Source organism: Rhynchophorus ferrugineus, unplaced genomic scaffold, assembly GCF_030347505.1.
Source record: "Rhynchophorus ferrugineus isolate W39M unplaced genomic scaffold, kcgeb_rfMv2 rfM3, whole genome shotgun sequence".
Taxonomy (NCBI): domain Eukaryota; kingdom Metazoa; phylum Arthropoda; class Insecta; order Coleoptera; family Curculionidae; genus Rhynchophorus; species Rhynchophorus ferrugineus.
In genome coordinates, this window is record NW_027472582.1 from 30,843,374 (window position 1) to 30,859,629 (window position 16,256).

The window sequence follows — 16,256 nt, forward strand, 5'->3', positions numbered from 1 at the left end:
TATAACTTAAATCTAAGTATATACTCTATATAGGCCCATTGGCCCTATCTCAGTCTCTAATAAAATAATGTGTATATATGTCACTGCTATATTTTTTTTATTATATGCACCTCACTACACAACACTACACAAGATCAGATGGCTTGATTGTTTTCAGTATGTGTCCTGTTCTGGTGGTACCCAAAAGCTGCAATACTTCAATATTCTCATGAGAATAGAATCTTTCCTCATGCCGCCTTGCGATTCTCTTGATTACTTGACTGACTGTGGTATCTGAAGGTCTCGATTTAGATAATCAGTCCTAGAGTATTTGGGTGCGCCCACAATACCTCTCACCTCCTTGTTCTGAAAAAAAAATGTATTTTGTTTATGTTACTCTCTGCAGAACATCCCCATAATTGAACTCCGTATGTCCATATAGGTTTCAGTATTTGCTTATATAATAGCAATTTATTATGTACTCATAATTGTGATTTTATTCCATTTAGCCAGTACATTTTCCTATATTTCAATTCCAGCTCTATGCTTTTCTTCTTTATATGTTCCTTCCAGCGAAGTTTTGCATTAAGATTCATTCCGAGATATTTAGCGATGTTGCCATATGGAATGATAGTATTATTTAATGTTATTGGTGCTTGTACTTGTATTTTTCAAGATTGTGTCTAATTATTTATATTGTCACTTACTTGTTCTTACCTTGACTTCTTCACTATTGTCTCCGACAACTATAATCGCAGTAATATTCTCCATTTGTTGTATATCACAAGTGTAGAGTAGAGAAACTATTGGCCCCAGTACACTTCCTTGTGGTACACCTGATTTAGCTTCTTTATTATACAGTAAGCTTCTTTTTTGACTCCAAACATTCTGATTGTAATGTACGATTTTAATAGTTCAGTGTGATGTTTTGGAAAGATTTTCTGTAGGTTATGAACAAGACCTTCATGCCAAACCTTATCGAAGGCTTGTGCTATATCTAAGAATATAGCTGAGCATACTTGTTTTACTTTCGTAGGCTTTTTCAATAACATCTGTTATTCTGTAGATCTGGTTAATTGTTGAATGATTGTTTATAAACCCAAACTGGTATATTGGTATTAGGTTTTATCTCTATGATCGGTTTTATTCTTTTCAATAGGAGTTTTTCAAAAACTTTAGATATTATTGGCAGCAGTGATATAGGTCTATAAGCTTTTATTTTATTTGATGATATCCCAGGTTTTCGGATCCTTATAATTTCCGCCATCTTCCAAATGTCTGGAACATGTATTAATATATATGCTGCATTGATCAAGTTGGTGAGTTTTATAATTCCCTTGCTTGATAGTTTCCTTATATTAAATATAATTTATTTAAAAAGTATGATCATTTGTTTTCTTTATATAGATATTTAAATTCTAATAATAAATATTTTGTTCTTATACATATAAAATTAAAGCTTATTAATATAACGTTTAAAATATGAATATTAATATATACACAATAATAAGCACCAGCAATATATATTACAGAAAAACTTATTAGCATTCTAGGTTGTATCTATTTTTGAGATTGAACAATAAATTACTATTAGATACATCAGTATGTATATGATATAATACGTGCATGATACATGAACTAGAGTACGGAACTATTTCTTTTTAGTATACAGAATAAAGTAGAAAATAATTATGTTGCCCTATATATCTATAAATTTTTATATTTTCTATAGTTTTCGATTATACTCATGAAAGTATTGAATTGGCTCTAATGTTTAACTGAAATCTTTAGAACGCGAATTATTATTAAATGTGCGTTATCTGGTGTGACTCTTGCTACACAGAAATACATCATTCCTTTTCCCCGTTATGATCCAATTCGGAAAATAAGAGATATGACGAGGTTGGAGGATGCACATTGAAGATCTTCCGCGACTTATTTATACTTAAAATGTCGCCAGTGTGTCTTCCAAAACAAAGATGTTGCCAAATTAAGTTTCATTAGTACAATCTACAAGGGGAAGGGAATATAAAGTTGAGACATCTACACAACAACTGCTTTCTCAGAATGATCTCAAAGGTTCAAATACGATACATTTATTTCTTTCGGTATAGAAATGGTTCAGTCATCATTCTAATGGGCCATCAAAGTGGATTGTATGGAAGTGGTGGTGAACTTTTTTATAATAATTTAATACTTCAGAATATATTTATTGTTTCTTTCTTATATTTACGGTTTTTACAATAGTATAATATTTAAATGATTAGATGTACCAGAGTCAATGTTTTTAAACCATTAATAGCTTCGTGAATTATTTACAAATAAGTATTCCAAACACCTCTTACAACAAAGTTATTTTCGACCAGTGTTTTAAATAATTAATAATTTTAAATATTAAACTAATTAATTAACATTCATGGTATATTAACATTGGTTGAAGATATTGGGAATTTTATGTAATTTTATAAGTCAAGTTGCACGAATATTACATAATTAGTTATTCATAGATGTCGTACAAGGATCAACTGAATTAAATAAATAAATTACTTACATACAATTTCCCAAAGCCTAGTAATGAAAATATTTACGACTACTTACATTTATTATATACAATATATAAAAAAATTAATTATTAGAAACTTGCTCCTTGTTCTACATTAATAGGTAAAACCTTGAGTTCCCTAAAATATTAGTTATAACGACAATGATATTTGATTATAGGAATTAGTATTAATTTTATTACCTGTGTTTATATCTTTCTTATTATCCGTATTTTCTATCACACTATTTTTCTTTTCATCTAAAAAACCAAGAAATGGTATTTCAATAAAATTAAGTTACGTTTAACAATAATATCGTATAGTTTCTATTATAATATAAGAGTAATTAATTATTTCGAATAAACAAGAATCAAATGTGAATCAAATACAAAAATTATAATATCAGTATTTCAGTATTATATGGAGGCTTCATTGTTTAAAGTTTTCTTAATAAAAGTATTAAAATAAAATTTCTTACCTTTCCGTTGCGTTTCTGTGTGTGGTTTATTGTAATAATCGGTAAGAAATTTAGCTAAAATTATAATTCCTTTCCTAATAAATCTCATAATATAATATTAAGAAGATATTTTGTGGAAACATCAAGAGTTTCTATATGCATAAAAAGAGTTTAAACTTACCCTTGACCTTATGAAGCTGATTCCATAATATTTTCTGTATTTCGTGAGTCCACTTAAATTCGATTTCAGAGCTTTTTGCTTCTAGGACTATTTCAGCTCTGGTTCTCAGGCACCTTTTCTTTTCATAATCAATTAAACGTATGTGATTTTCACTGGAAGTTCCCATTCCTAAATTATTTGTAAGTATTGATTTATAATAAGTAAACCTATCTTTACGGTACTGCAAAATAGAAAATAATTATCTGTTATATATTAATAATGTTAATATATTATAATATATGATATATTATATAATATTATTATAAATTCTTGAAAAATTAAAAAGGGCAATATCGATCGCTGATTCGATTATTGTTTTTGGAAAGGAAATCGCGCGGTGAAATCAAAGAGCGCTCGGATGTTGTCTATGGTGATTATTATTCTTCGATTTAGACCGTCAGAAATTGCCACGGCCAAATTGATCGAATTGGAATACGAACTGCTGCTCCATCAACCGTATTTTTCAGACTTGGCAACATCTTCTTGTTTCCGAATTTGAAATATTCACTTGCCGGGCAGAAATGAGTCGAATGCGAAAGTCATCGCCGTCAAAAAATATATTTTTCAAACGGGTTAAAGAATTTCTGTGTCAAGTGCTTCTTTGTATCGAGCTAAAAGAAGATTATGTTGAGAAATAAATCGGCACTTGGCCAAAATTTTCGATTTTATTTTTTAGTCTAAGTACTTATCGCACCACAGTCTATAGATAAAATCAATGCAAATAACTGCTAAACTATCAAGTGTAACTGCTAAATTCGATGGTTTAGACATTTCTGTTCCAAAATAACTATAACTTAATGTTTGATTAAAAAAAAATCTTCTACAGAAGTTACTAAAGGTGACCCATTTTAAATGTAATATCCTTATTGACAGAGAATTGCAGAACTTATTTTAGGAAAATACAGCTCAAACTTTCAGAGGATTTTCAGATAGTTTAACAGTTGATGAATCGACAATTTTTAGACGTTTATATACGATGGGAAATTATTATCGAGGAAAAATGGATATCACACGGAATAACTAAAAAATTAATTTTAAACCGTTTGAATATCGCGGTTCTATTTATTTCCAAACAAAAGGCAAATTTCCTCAGGCATGTTGAGATTGGTGGAGAAAAAGGATATACTTTAACAATCCTATGTGCAAGAAGTCATAGGTTAGTCTAGGAGAGCCATTCTCATTGATATCAATAAATTGTTACTATGCCTACGCTGAGATGAGCAAAATGTAGTACATTAAGAGCTACGAAAATCGATAGAAATTTTTATAAAATGCCAGCAATATATATCAAGAATTTTGAAGGATATAGCGTTACAGCTCGGATGTAAACAGATACCCCTAAATTTATTGCAACTAGTCATTGATGGAATTTCAAAAATGAAAATGTATTGATTATTTAAATAACATATTACAGAACATATAACAAAACATTAATTCATGGTCTTAATAATATAATTACGGTTTGGTTAGTAAAAAATATGCAGTAATTTTAACACATTTAGGAAACGATGCTGGAATAACAGGAGTTGTTTAGTTATAAGTTGAATACTTATCAAAACATTGTACTTACTAATTACTTGGATTTAAAAACTACAGTGGATTTCTTAAATACATTACCTCAATTGTAAAGACAATAATATTCTCGAAAAGATATACTGTTGAATCCAGTCTTTTTGGTTTTAACAGCGTAAATTTATCCTTTGTTATAAATGTCCCATAATCTTGTGAATCTATCGGGCTTCCTTCTATTGAATCAATGACTACAGCATCATCGCCTTCACGCATGTATTTTCTAACTATGCTTAAAGCCAATTCTGCTTGTTTCGTCGGTAGGTTATCTTTATTTAATGCTTTTATTATGTTCTCAAAAAATAATGTATATCTTCCAAGCCTTTGAACTGGTGTTATGAGATACGCTGATATATTTAGTATATTATTGAGTTCTTCTTGCCTTTTCTGTAATATACACATAATAAAGTTCATAAATAATGTTGTGTAATATATTTTTTGCAGTAGAGAAATTTTATAATAATTACAATTACTTTTAAGTCGACAATAAAATCTTCTCAATACCCATCCAAAATTACCTAAAATCTAAACATTTTAATATTTTCAGAAAAGGGATACAGTTGAGAAAACAAATTATAGATACAATGGCCTCAATTTTAGGATAACATATGATATAACAAATTAAGGTTAACGCTAAATTGAGTTTTAGTTTGCAAAAAAATTGTTAATTATACAAAAAGGTCTTATGGCTGCAAATTTCAACAATCACCATTTGAAATTTAACTTGAAAGAAAAACAACCAAAAATATATCGAAGAACTCGGCTACTGGCATATGAATAATTGAAAATTTGTTTCCCTTTTAGAATTGCATATTAGGTAAGTGACAAACCTCCTATGCGCATCAATTGATTGCTCAGTATTTCCTAGATAGTTGTTATATTGAAGATGTTAATATAACTCATATTCAAGGATCAGCAAATATAACGGCCGAAATAATGATAAATCATCTAGATAATTTTCTATTCTATTTGTCCGGAAATTCGCCTTTAAGGCATTAATCGTTAAAGGCTGGTAGTATTTGATCTAGTCCAGCTTAGCTAGCTGACAGAATATTATTTAAGAATAAATTTATTTTTAAGGCTCTTGATCACCTTTCTTAGTAGTTAGACTATTGTAAAATTTGGGAACTTAAAAGCACTAATATTATTAATGATCCCAAACAAAACGTTTGTTTAAACAAAGACGAGATTAATATTTGCATGTGTATATTATCATACATACCTTTAATATATCATGTAAAGATTCGACAGCTGCATTGGATTTAGAAGCGTTTCGCATATATTTTGGGTAAAGTTTGAATAACTCTTCCTATATAATACTTAATTTAAACTAAAAAACAAAAGTTAAATAACTACACTTACGTAATCAATAAAAGCACGTGTAATTTTATCCAATTCGGAGCTGTGCCTTTCGAGTGTTCGTAAAAAATTTACTTGCAGCTTATATATTTTTCCGATATTTCCAAAAATTATATTAACCTTCTCTGGAGAGTGTTCATGTAGAAATCCATAATAATCCTTAAAAAATCCTTTAAATACCACACACATATAAATTGAAAATAGGATGCTTCATGATACATAATACATGCATGATATATACTGTTAACGTTTAAAGAGTAATATTTTTCTTAAATAATGTATATAAAAATAACAGGTCAATTGAAAAGTCTCCGGTCTGATGCATAGATGGCACTATTAGAATTAAATCCATATATTTTTTAGTTGGTCTTAACCCTCAAGAGATGCGTGTATAAATTTTACAGCTGTCGGATTATGTTGTGAATTATAGCATTTTGAGTGAAGCAAAGATACTGAACCAGGAAATTCAACCATCAACGATTGATATGCTAAGTTTAGACGTGGTGAAATGAGCACCGAAGACGGTGAACGTAGTGGACGCCCAAAAGAGGTTGTTACCCACGAAAACATTTAAAAAATTCACAAAATTATTTTAGATTACCGTAAACTGAATGAAATAGCAGATACTCTAAAGATATCAACTGAACGTGTACATCATATCATTCACGAATACTTATGTAGGAGAAAGCTCTGTGCAAAGTGGGTACCGCGCGAGCTCACTTTTGACCAAAAACAATGACGAGTTGATGATTCGGGGCAGTGTTTGAAGATAATTTAGCGTATAAACCCAAGTTTTTGCATCGATATGTATCAGTGAGTGATTCATCGTTTCACTCCGAAGTCCAATCGACAGTCATCCGAGTGGACTGCACACGAAGAAGCCCCTCCAAAGCGTTGAAAAAAGCAACAGTGGGCTAGCAAGTTTATGGCGTCTGTATTTTGGGATGCGCCTAGAATAATTTTCATTGACTACCTTGAAACAGGAAGGACCATCGACAGCGACTATTACATAGCGTTATAGGACCGTTTGAAGGAGGAAATAGCCGAAAAACCGCATTTGAAGAAAAAGAAAGTGCTGCTTCACCAAGACAACGCACCGTGACAAAAATCCATTAATTGGGCTTCACATTGCTTCCTCGTCTACCGTATTCTCCAGATCTGGCCCCCAGCGACTATTTCCTGTTTTTATATCTCAAACTATTGCTCGCTGGGAAGAAATTTTCGTTTTTCGTCGAATGAAGAGGTGATCGCCGAAACTGAGGCTTATTTTGAAGCAAAGGACAAATCGTACTACTAAAATGGTTTCGAAGTTGGAGGGTCGCTATGAATGTATTATCATCGAAGGGAATTATGTTGAATAAAAGAAACTAATTTTGTCAAAAAAATTTGTTTCACTATGACAGGCCGGAGACTTTTCAATTGACGTGTTACTGTAGAACTAACAAATTGTTGCGGACTGAGCTTCTTAAGGGTATTGATATAACAATTTATTTGATTCCGTAATGCATAAATTATTTACTTTATTAATATTTTACTCAAATCAAATATCTTTTATGGAAACAATTACAAATGCTGAAATTCAAATGAAGCCGAATGAACACACAATAAACAAACATTCAAGAATTTTTGATAATAATCTAAATTATCTATCTAAAAATGGGATTATATCTTTAAAAATTATTGATGGTATTACAACTATATAATTGAACTAATTTTTAAAAAAATCAATAATAATGTTGATATGATGACATAAATAATAATGCTAAAAACTTGACAGAGCAGGAGAATAAATCGGGTAGATCACATGTCATATTTCAACAGTGTCTAGCTATCGTAGCTATAGAAAAGAATTGGTAATATTTATCTCTTCTTCATGCAACTATCTTAAAGAAGCAATAGCAGATAACCCGTCTCATATCAATATTTTAACATTTTATTTATTAATTCCCACGCCATATGGCTCACCCATCCGAGTGATATCATAAAGAATATTAAATAAAGACTTGTATCAGCGAGTATAACAATATCATCAACGAACATGAAATCGGCCACAGAGTGTGTGGCATAAAATTAAACGTGACGTATTTGCATCCACTACTAAGATGAACAGTAGTGGCTAGGATCTGAAATTTATTTAACAAATTACTTATCGTACTGCTAATGGAATTATCGTAAGATACTAAAAGAAGTTATTTTATGTTTGTTATCCAAATATTTGAAATTTACTTGACCATAGTGACAAGTTAGCATTAAGCCGGTTAGTAAAATAAAGGTTTACATCACTTACCAAGAAAAACAACAATTTCTAGGCGCTTGGGTGTACTAATATTAAATTATTAATAATAGTAATAATAAATTATCATTTATTTAAATTATTAAAATTCTAATAACTTACCCTGAAAAGACTTTCAATCCCATGGACATATGTAATTTCTGTCTTTAAAATTTCTTCCAATATATATTTAATTCTAAATTAAAAATATTTCTTTGATATTCAGGAATATTTCATGATAATAGACATACCCCTTCTTTTCTGCTGTAGATGTGTTAGTGATCTGAGATTCCCGTTCACTATACTGAAAACTCATGGTATTATTTGATGACTCTTCAGCCTCTCTTATAATGATTTCATTATGTTTGAAATTAGATACATTTGCCTCCTGACTTACAGAGTTTTCAGAGTAGGGAACCCTATCAATTCGAACAATGTCTTTTTCATCTTTAATGGGATCGCTCCTTCTATATCTTTTACTTGGGGAAGTATCATGCCTTTCTAAAAAAGTAACTTTCATATATTTATTGAATTAATTACTGATAATGGAAATGGATGAAGGTCACTTGGTATTAGTAATAATTTTGACAACTTTGTCATCGAATTTTCAAACGGAAATTTTAGAATATTTTTAATGGTGTGTTATTTAAGTATTCATTGATATATTCCGATTTTCTAGTAAAAAACGAATAATGGTAATAGGGACTGGATTTCTTCAGATTTCAATTAAATTTATCACAAAATATTAATAATATCGATAAAATCGTACTATAGAGATCTCTTCAAAAATTGCTACAGCTTTAACAGCGAGGAATAAAAATTCGATATTTGGCATCTGAAACTAACATGAATAAACCTTATATTCAGAGAGAGTAAGTGACATACGATGTATTTTTTTGCCAATTTTATTGAAATGATTAATATAGATCACTATCTCGTGTTGCTTTATGTGACCGTGTTTCGACAGAACTAAAATAAAGACGCATTAATCTCGATGGAGTTTGGTTCCATCAATATGGCGACTACAATAATCACATAGTTAACGTTTTGACTATTTAGAATCCAAAGCTAACATAGACAAAACTCCTGAAACTCTTTCCGAATTCATAACACCCGAAATTGAAAGGACTCCTGGTAGTATACTCGTTATAACTTGTACTTCTATTTGCTATCATATATTGTTAATTGACATGTTTGTACATATTATAACAAAGTATATAATTATAACATATTAGTATTAAGTATTGTGGAGACCAACATTCGCTTACATAATTCCAAGTGTGACAGGATTTAGAAATTATAAACACTTTTTAAAAATGTATTAGTGTCATTACTTAAATTGAAAAACTACGACTAGACTAATAAAGATTTCTTAAAATAAATCCTAATATAATTTATATTACACTATTCCAATTTAGAGAATGATTTACTTATTTACTTACTATGCTTAGTAATGTTGTAGCTATATTCCAGATATTTAAATGTCTTGTGTTTTATTGATGAAACGTTCTTGAACTTTGACCTTTGTTTACAATAACTAAAATTATTTAGTTGATCAATTTGTAAATCCAATTAATTCCTAGATAGGAACCGTCCCAGTGTTCATTGCTTTACGATCTCTCAAAGATATTGAAGCGGAATATTTTGTCAAAAACTCAAGCCACTTTGTCGAGAGCAAAGAGAATATCACTGTAGAACAAGGTCATCTGTTTGTAATATTGGAGGAGCCAATAAATCTAACTAAACGTTTTTTCAATAATACATATTTAGCGAAACAGACAAATGGTAGATTCATCGTAATCGCCTATCATAGCAAACCTTTTTATAGATGCTCTAGAGGTCATAGTAATAAATATTGTAAGCCACAAACCTGTGTCTTCGATATACAGATGATACTTTCGTTATTTGGACAAATAGACAAGAAGATTCACAAATATTCCTCGAGAATTTAAATAAAATGCTTCCGAAGATCAAATACGTAATGAAAATCAAAAAGAAAAGCAAAATTCCATTCTTGGAAATATTGAGACACTAAAATGAAAATGGAATCATTGAATACACAGAAAAATGAAGATGAATGATACACAACCAATATCGACCGTTATTTAAATCTCTAGCTGCATCAGCATTCGACACAACTACAGATAGTGATAACGACATTAATCAAACGATGGAAAAAGCTAATTTTATCTATAAAACAAACGAAAGGAAATGTAGAAATAAACAAAAAATTCAATAGAGAAGGAGAAACCATTGGGAAATGTTAACATGCTATAATAGACAAAAACAGTCCTTATAAAACACAACTATGAGACAATTTTCAAGACCGGAAAAAAATTTGCTTTATCCCGCCACGCCAAAAACCAAAGTAGAACTTGAAGACCAGGGAAGACTATGAAAGGAAGAATATCACAAATCAGTCAACAAAACTGAAAAAACATCATCTCTGCAAAAGCACAACAAAACAGGTCAATTGAAAATTCGTCGGCCTACCATAGTAAAATATATTTTTTTGGCAATTTTCTTTATTTAACATAATTCCCTTCAGGGGTGATACCCTGATTACAGGGATCCGAACTTTTCGATATGCTTCAAAATATACAAAATAGTCGCTGGGGGCCAGATATAGGGAATACAGTGGATGAGAAAGCAATTTGAAGCCCAATTCATGGATTTTTGCCATCGTTTTTACTGACTTGTGACACGGTGCATTGTCTTGGTGAAGCAGCTTCCTTTTTCTTCAAATGCGGCCGTTTTTCGGTAATTTCGTCTTTCAAACGGTACAATAACGCTATGTAATAGTCACTATTGATGGTCCTTCCCTTTTCAAGGTAGTCAATGAAAATTATTCCATGCGCATCCCAAAATACAGACGCCATAACCTTGCCAGCCGACTGTTGCGTTTTCTCACGCTTTGGAGTGGGTTCATCGTATGCAGTCCACTCGGATTGGACTATCGATTGGACTTCGGAGTGAAATGATGGAGCCATGTTTCATCCATTGTCATATATCGACGCAAAAACTAGGGTTTATTACGCTTGATCATCTTCAAACACTGCTCCGAATCATCAACTCGTTGTTATTTGTGGTCAAAAGTGAGCTTGCGTGCCACCCACTTTGCACAGAACTTTCTGATACCCAAATATTCGAATTATATTATGTACACGTTCAATTGATATCTTAAGAGTAGCAGACACTTTCATTCAAATCATTTAATTTTCATTTCATTCAAATTCAATTTACGGTCATTCAAAATCATTTGGAGGATTTTTTAAATGTTTTCGTCGGTAACAACCTCTTTTGGGCGTCCACTGCGTACTTTGGCGACCATTTCATCACGTCTAAACTTAACATATCAATCCTCGATGGTTGATTTTCCTGGATCAGTATCCAGAAACTCGGCATCAAGCCAAGTTTTTGCTACCATATTTTTTATGTATATATATTTAGAAAGTTCTTGGACGTTAAGCTAGCAGTAAGCTCAGCGTGAATGAGCTACGCAGACATTTTTCATTGAATCACTTGAGTCACTCATTTCAGTGAACTAATGAATATGTCTTTCCACTAGTAAGTTATTTTTTGTGATTATTCCTCTAAAGATTTTATTTTATTTGTATATTTACTATTATGTACATAGATTCTGACTTTTTCTTGTAATTACGTATTGTAAATACTATTAAATTTATTTCTGTTTTCTAGTCAAAAAAGTATATCCACTGCCCCGTAAGATCATTTAGCTGTTGTATCGGAGATATTGTGGGTCCATAAACTAAAAAAAAAACTTAACAATAATATAGCCTGTTAAGATCACACTAAAGTTATCCACGCGATTTTATTTTAGGATTGGAAGGAAATTCTGGAAAAAAATCATGAATTCAATATAATAACCTATATAAGGCTTTGAAAACAGAAACAGATAATCAGAGCCTGAAAACTAGAAACTATGCAATCATACAAGTTTTACATAAATATTTTATACAAGACATTAAGAAGGTGATGAATGGAAGATGTGCAATCGTTTCATTTCGGAGGATTCGAGATGCCAAATAAGTATGCATACAGTGGTACCCTATGTCACATTATAAAAGTTACAGCCAATACATTTATAGCCACTGTTAATTTCTTAAGCGATGGTTACCTGGTTACCCAATGCCATAGTAAAAACATATAAGAAAAGTTTTGCCCTAATCTTATTAATTTCACGTGCAATTTTTACGAGGTCAGACATTTCCCAGTTAAAGCGTTTTTCCCATGTGCTTCAGAAGAGGTACCCAATACTCATAGTTTTGACTATTGATGATGCAGACGTTTCGGAAGCAAAACTCGAATCAACCGGATATAAAAACAATTTCAAGCACACTAAAGATTCACCTACTTAATGGAGTATGTATATATATTTCTTGTCAATCGTTAGCTAATGAAAAACTTAAGCTGCTTCAGCGACCTTAATAACTGCAGTTATTTGAAAATAGATTTAAAATTTCACAGTATTATTATTGTATTTCTAAAAGCTATTTCATAAATACTCATATAATCAATAATTATATAGTAAATAAATAAAGCTGATTATTAAAAATACTCCATTTTCTTTCATAAAGCAACGTTAAAATACATCCTTTTTTCATAAAGTATCCTACCTTGGACTAGTATCTCGGCTGTATTGAATATCTTCCATAATGTCTTAGAAACCATCTTATATATAAAATTGTTGTATAATTAAATTCAAATTCTAATAAATCTATGCATACATATAATATAAATTTATATAATAAATCAATATACAATACTCGTTCAAGAGAATAAAATTATGTTCTTACCTTGTCTTTCTTCTTTGATCCTATATCCCATGCTCTTCGTTGATATTGTTGAGCACCTCCAACTTTTTTCAATATTATTTGATTCAGAAACACCACTGAATACCAACATATTTTCATATATATTTTCCATGTTTGATTCGCTTTCTTTTATAGTAGTAGAGTTGAAATTTGGGGTCGACTTTGATAAATTTGAACTGCAAGCGGGTAACTCATCGTAAATATTGTCATGTGATTCTATAAGAGAATTATTAAATTAAGTTTTTTTTTAATATACCTAACTTACAAATAAACTAAAATTTAGTTTTATATGATGTAATATAGGTGTAAAAATTTAGGACTGTGCTTGAAATTTCGTTCTATATTTCATATTATACTCACTTTCAATAGCCCAAAACAAATAACTGAGGATTGAAGCTATTTTGAATAAGTAAGATACGTACTAACACGCAATTTTGAGAACTAAATATTAGGTACAAAAAGTAATCTCTTAGAACATCAATAATCTGCCCGCGGGCAATAAGTATCATAATATGATTTTCGTTATAAAATATAACCCTACTAACATGTAGGAGATCGCTTCAGTAAGTGATCTGCTGTACAAAGTTATAATCTAAATGTTATTCTAGATACTATTCTAACTTATTCTAAACTCTATCCTAACTTATTCCAAAGACTATTCTAACTTATTCTAGGGATTATTATACGTCATTCTATGTGTATGCTAATCAGTTCGTATGGTAATTTACGTTTGAACCTACACGCTACATTGTCATCGCGCACATTTAACTGTTTAGCGAGTATTGCGAGACATACACTAACAGTCTTTCAGAATACCTTGCACATCTTCTGTTTTGTTTATATGTTCTTTCTATGTTAAACATCGCTCATCGCATTCCCAGATATTTGTCTGCTTGCGGCAGCTTATAATTATTTAATTTTACCGAGGGATAAGTCCTTCTAGAAAGAGTGAATGTCACTTGGGCAGATTTTGTTTCATTTGCTCTGATACGCCATGTATTCAACTACAATTTGACTTTGTTAAGATGAAGTTGGAGCTTTCTTGTGGCTGATAGTAGATCCTCGTGTGATTATAAAACCTTTGTGTGGTCAGCATATGTTACAACAGTAGTATTTTTTGAGTCCAGTAGGTCAGCTGTATACAATAGACATAACAGCCCATGCCCTATGGAACACCTGATTACATTGGATGGAGGTCAGTGTATTCGTCACCCTTTTTCACAACAAAATGTTTGTCTGTGAGGTATGATTTAAGTAGTCGAAAGTGCATATGCGGCAAAAGCTTTTTCAATTTAACATGCAGTCCGTGTGCCACAACTTGTTAAGGCTTAAAATGTATTGTGAAATACAGCGGAGCAATATTTTTACAATTTAGGTTTTTTTCAATTTTGTTGACTATTTGATATGTTTGTTCTGTGATTCCGTGTTTATTACGGAAGCCAAATTGATGACCTGAAATAATATTTCCCTCTTCTATGATTATTTTGAATATTTCATGTATAATTTTTCAAAAAGTTTAGAGATCACAAGTAAGAGGCTTACGTCACGACGATAAGAGGAGACGTCTTCTGATTTTTGCCCTGTTTTAAAAATGATGATTATTTGAGCCACTTTCGAAGTGCTAGGAATGTAATATAGTTTTAACATGATAAGTGTTCAGAGAAAACTTCCGTTTCATCTTTATCATTCCTAGCTCAGACATTATTATCTATTTTAATGGGCGGATTATGTTGTTGATGTTTTTTAATCTTTTTGTTACTTTCCAGATCAATTATATCAGTTGGCGTTAAGTTTTGTAAATATTTTTGAATTCCTTGATTTTGTTCATTGTTTATTGGCTCTTTTAACTCTTTTGTTACCTTGTTGAGTTTTCTCTTGTTTTCTTCTGTTCTTATATGTTGAGATGTCTTTTGCAGTTTTCTTTTTTAGCAATTTTTTGTTTAATTGTAGATGATATATAATAAAACTTTTCATATGCCACACTCTTATGAATTGGGTACCATTCTGCTTTTATATACATTTTGTGATATTCATTGTTATTTCTGTATTTCTGAGAGATATATTTCTGTTTTGAGAGATAAATTTAGGGATATTGGACTGTACAGTTTCTTTCTAATTAATGACCAGTTGGTTTTAGAATTATGCAAAGAAGGTAGTTTTGTTTTGTTGATTATATTTCCGTTGACTGTTATAATAACTTATGAGTGATCAAATAATAGATCCAAGCATGATGCAGCTTTGCACTTAATATTATTATATTTCTTGTAACACAAAAGTCTATGGTGTAGGGAATTTTATTTCGATATGACGGCCAATATGTTGGCTCACCAGTAGAGATATGCTGTAGATTTTGTTACTTCATCGCTTTGGCCAATTCTCTGCTTTGTGGTGTAATTAATCTAGAACCACATATTACATGTTTTACATTATAGTCTTCTCCCACAAGGAATCTACTACCTAGCGTGTTAATAAACCGTCGTGTTATTCTGCTTTGTTGATGTGTTTAGGTGGACAATATATAACACTCATTGTTAATGGCCCTTGTACTTCTTCAATGGTTACAGTGGTGACTTTCTACTGAATTTCTCTCTTTCATTGTGATTTATGTTTTGACGGACAAATATATGTTCCTCCATATGCTTTATATAGTTTGTATTTCGGAATCCATAGAAAATTTCTATGCGTGAAATGCGTTTCGGAAAGCATCAAAATACCAATATTTTGTTGATATAAGAACATTTTAGGCTCACTTGCTGGAGTTCATTAGCATTCCAGACGGCTATTTTGTATCTGCTGTAATGGTTATCAGTTATTAGGCTAGTTTACTAACGACGATGGTGAGTAAATTCTGCATTGTACTAGTTTGATCCATAATTTTTCCCTTTATTTCCTCTAATTTACTAATGGAACTTACAGATTCAGTAGTGATTGGCGTTGTCTGCGTATTAGGTTGGGTTTAACTGTTGGTTACTGCGGGTGCGTATGATATATGAAGATGTTGTGTTGGTACATTAGATGAGCTTTG

At 31.0% G+C, this 16,256-nt stretch overlaps 2 protein-coding genes across 8 annotated transcripts in view; one reads left to right on the top strand and one right to left on the bottom strand.

Moving 5' to 3' along the window:
• LOC143193584 (uncharacterized) overlaps positions 1 to 16,256 on the top strand; it is a 100,308-nt gene that overhangs the window by 32,198 nt on the left and 51,854 nt on the right. The window lies entirely within an intron of this gene.
• Positions 1 to 16,256, bottom strand: part of LOC143194113 (uncharacterized) — a 19,521-nt gene continuing 3,265 nt past the window's right edge. The window contains exons 4-15 of one of the 5 annotated variants that reach the window (XR_013005190.1): positions 13,214 to 13,447; positions 8,648 to 8,897; positions 8,520 to 8,592; positions 6,128 to 6,283; positions 5,988 to 6,074; positions 4,814 to 5,152; positions 3,158 to 3,377; positions 2,998 to 3,051; positions 2,723 to 2,779; positions 2,578 to 2,660; positions 697 to 1,257; positions 3 to 345 (exon numbers count right to left, since the gene is read on the bottom strand). Coding sequence is in view for 2 of the 5 variants with exons in the window: in XM_076400689.1 (XP_076256804.1) it covers positions 2,632 to 2,660; positions 2,723 to 2,779; positions 2,998 to 3,051; positions 3,158 to 3,377; positions 4,814 to 5,152; positions 5,988 to 6,074; positions 6,128 to 6,283; positions 8,520 to 8,592; positions 8,648 to 8,897; positions 13,214 to 13,447 (1,499 nt within the window). In the remaining 3 variants the exon portion in view is untranslated. Of the gene's footprint in view, positions 1,258 to 1,334; positions 1,990 to 2,168; positions 2,661 to 2,722; positions 2,780 to 2,997; positions 3,052 to 3,157; positions 3,378 to 4,813; positions 5,153 to 5,987; positions 6,075 to 6,127; positions 6,284 to 8,519; positions 8,593 to 8,647; positions 8,898 to 13,213; positions 13,448 to 16,256 lie in introns of those variants that run through there. The other 4 variants (XR_013005189.1, XR_013005188.1, XM_076400689.1 and 1 more) reach the window with 4 other exon arrangements.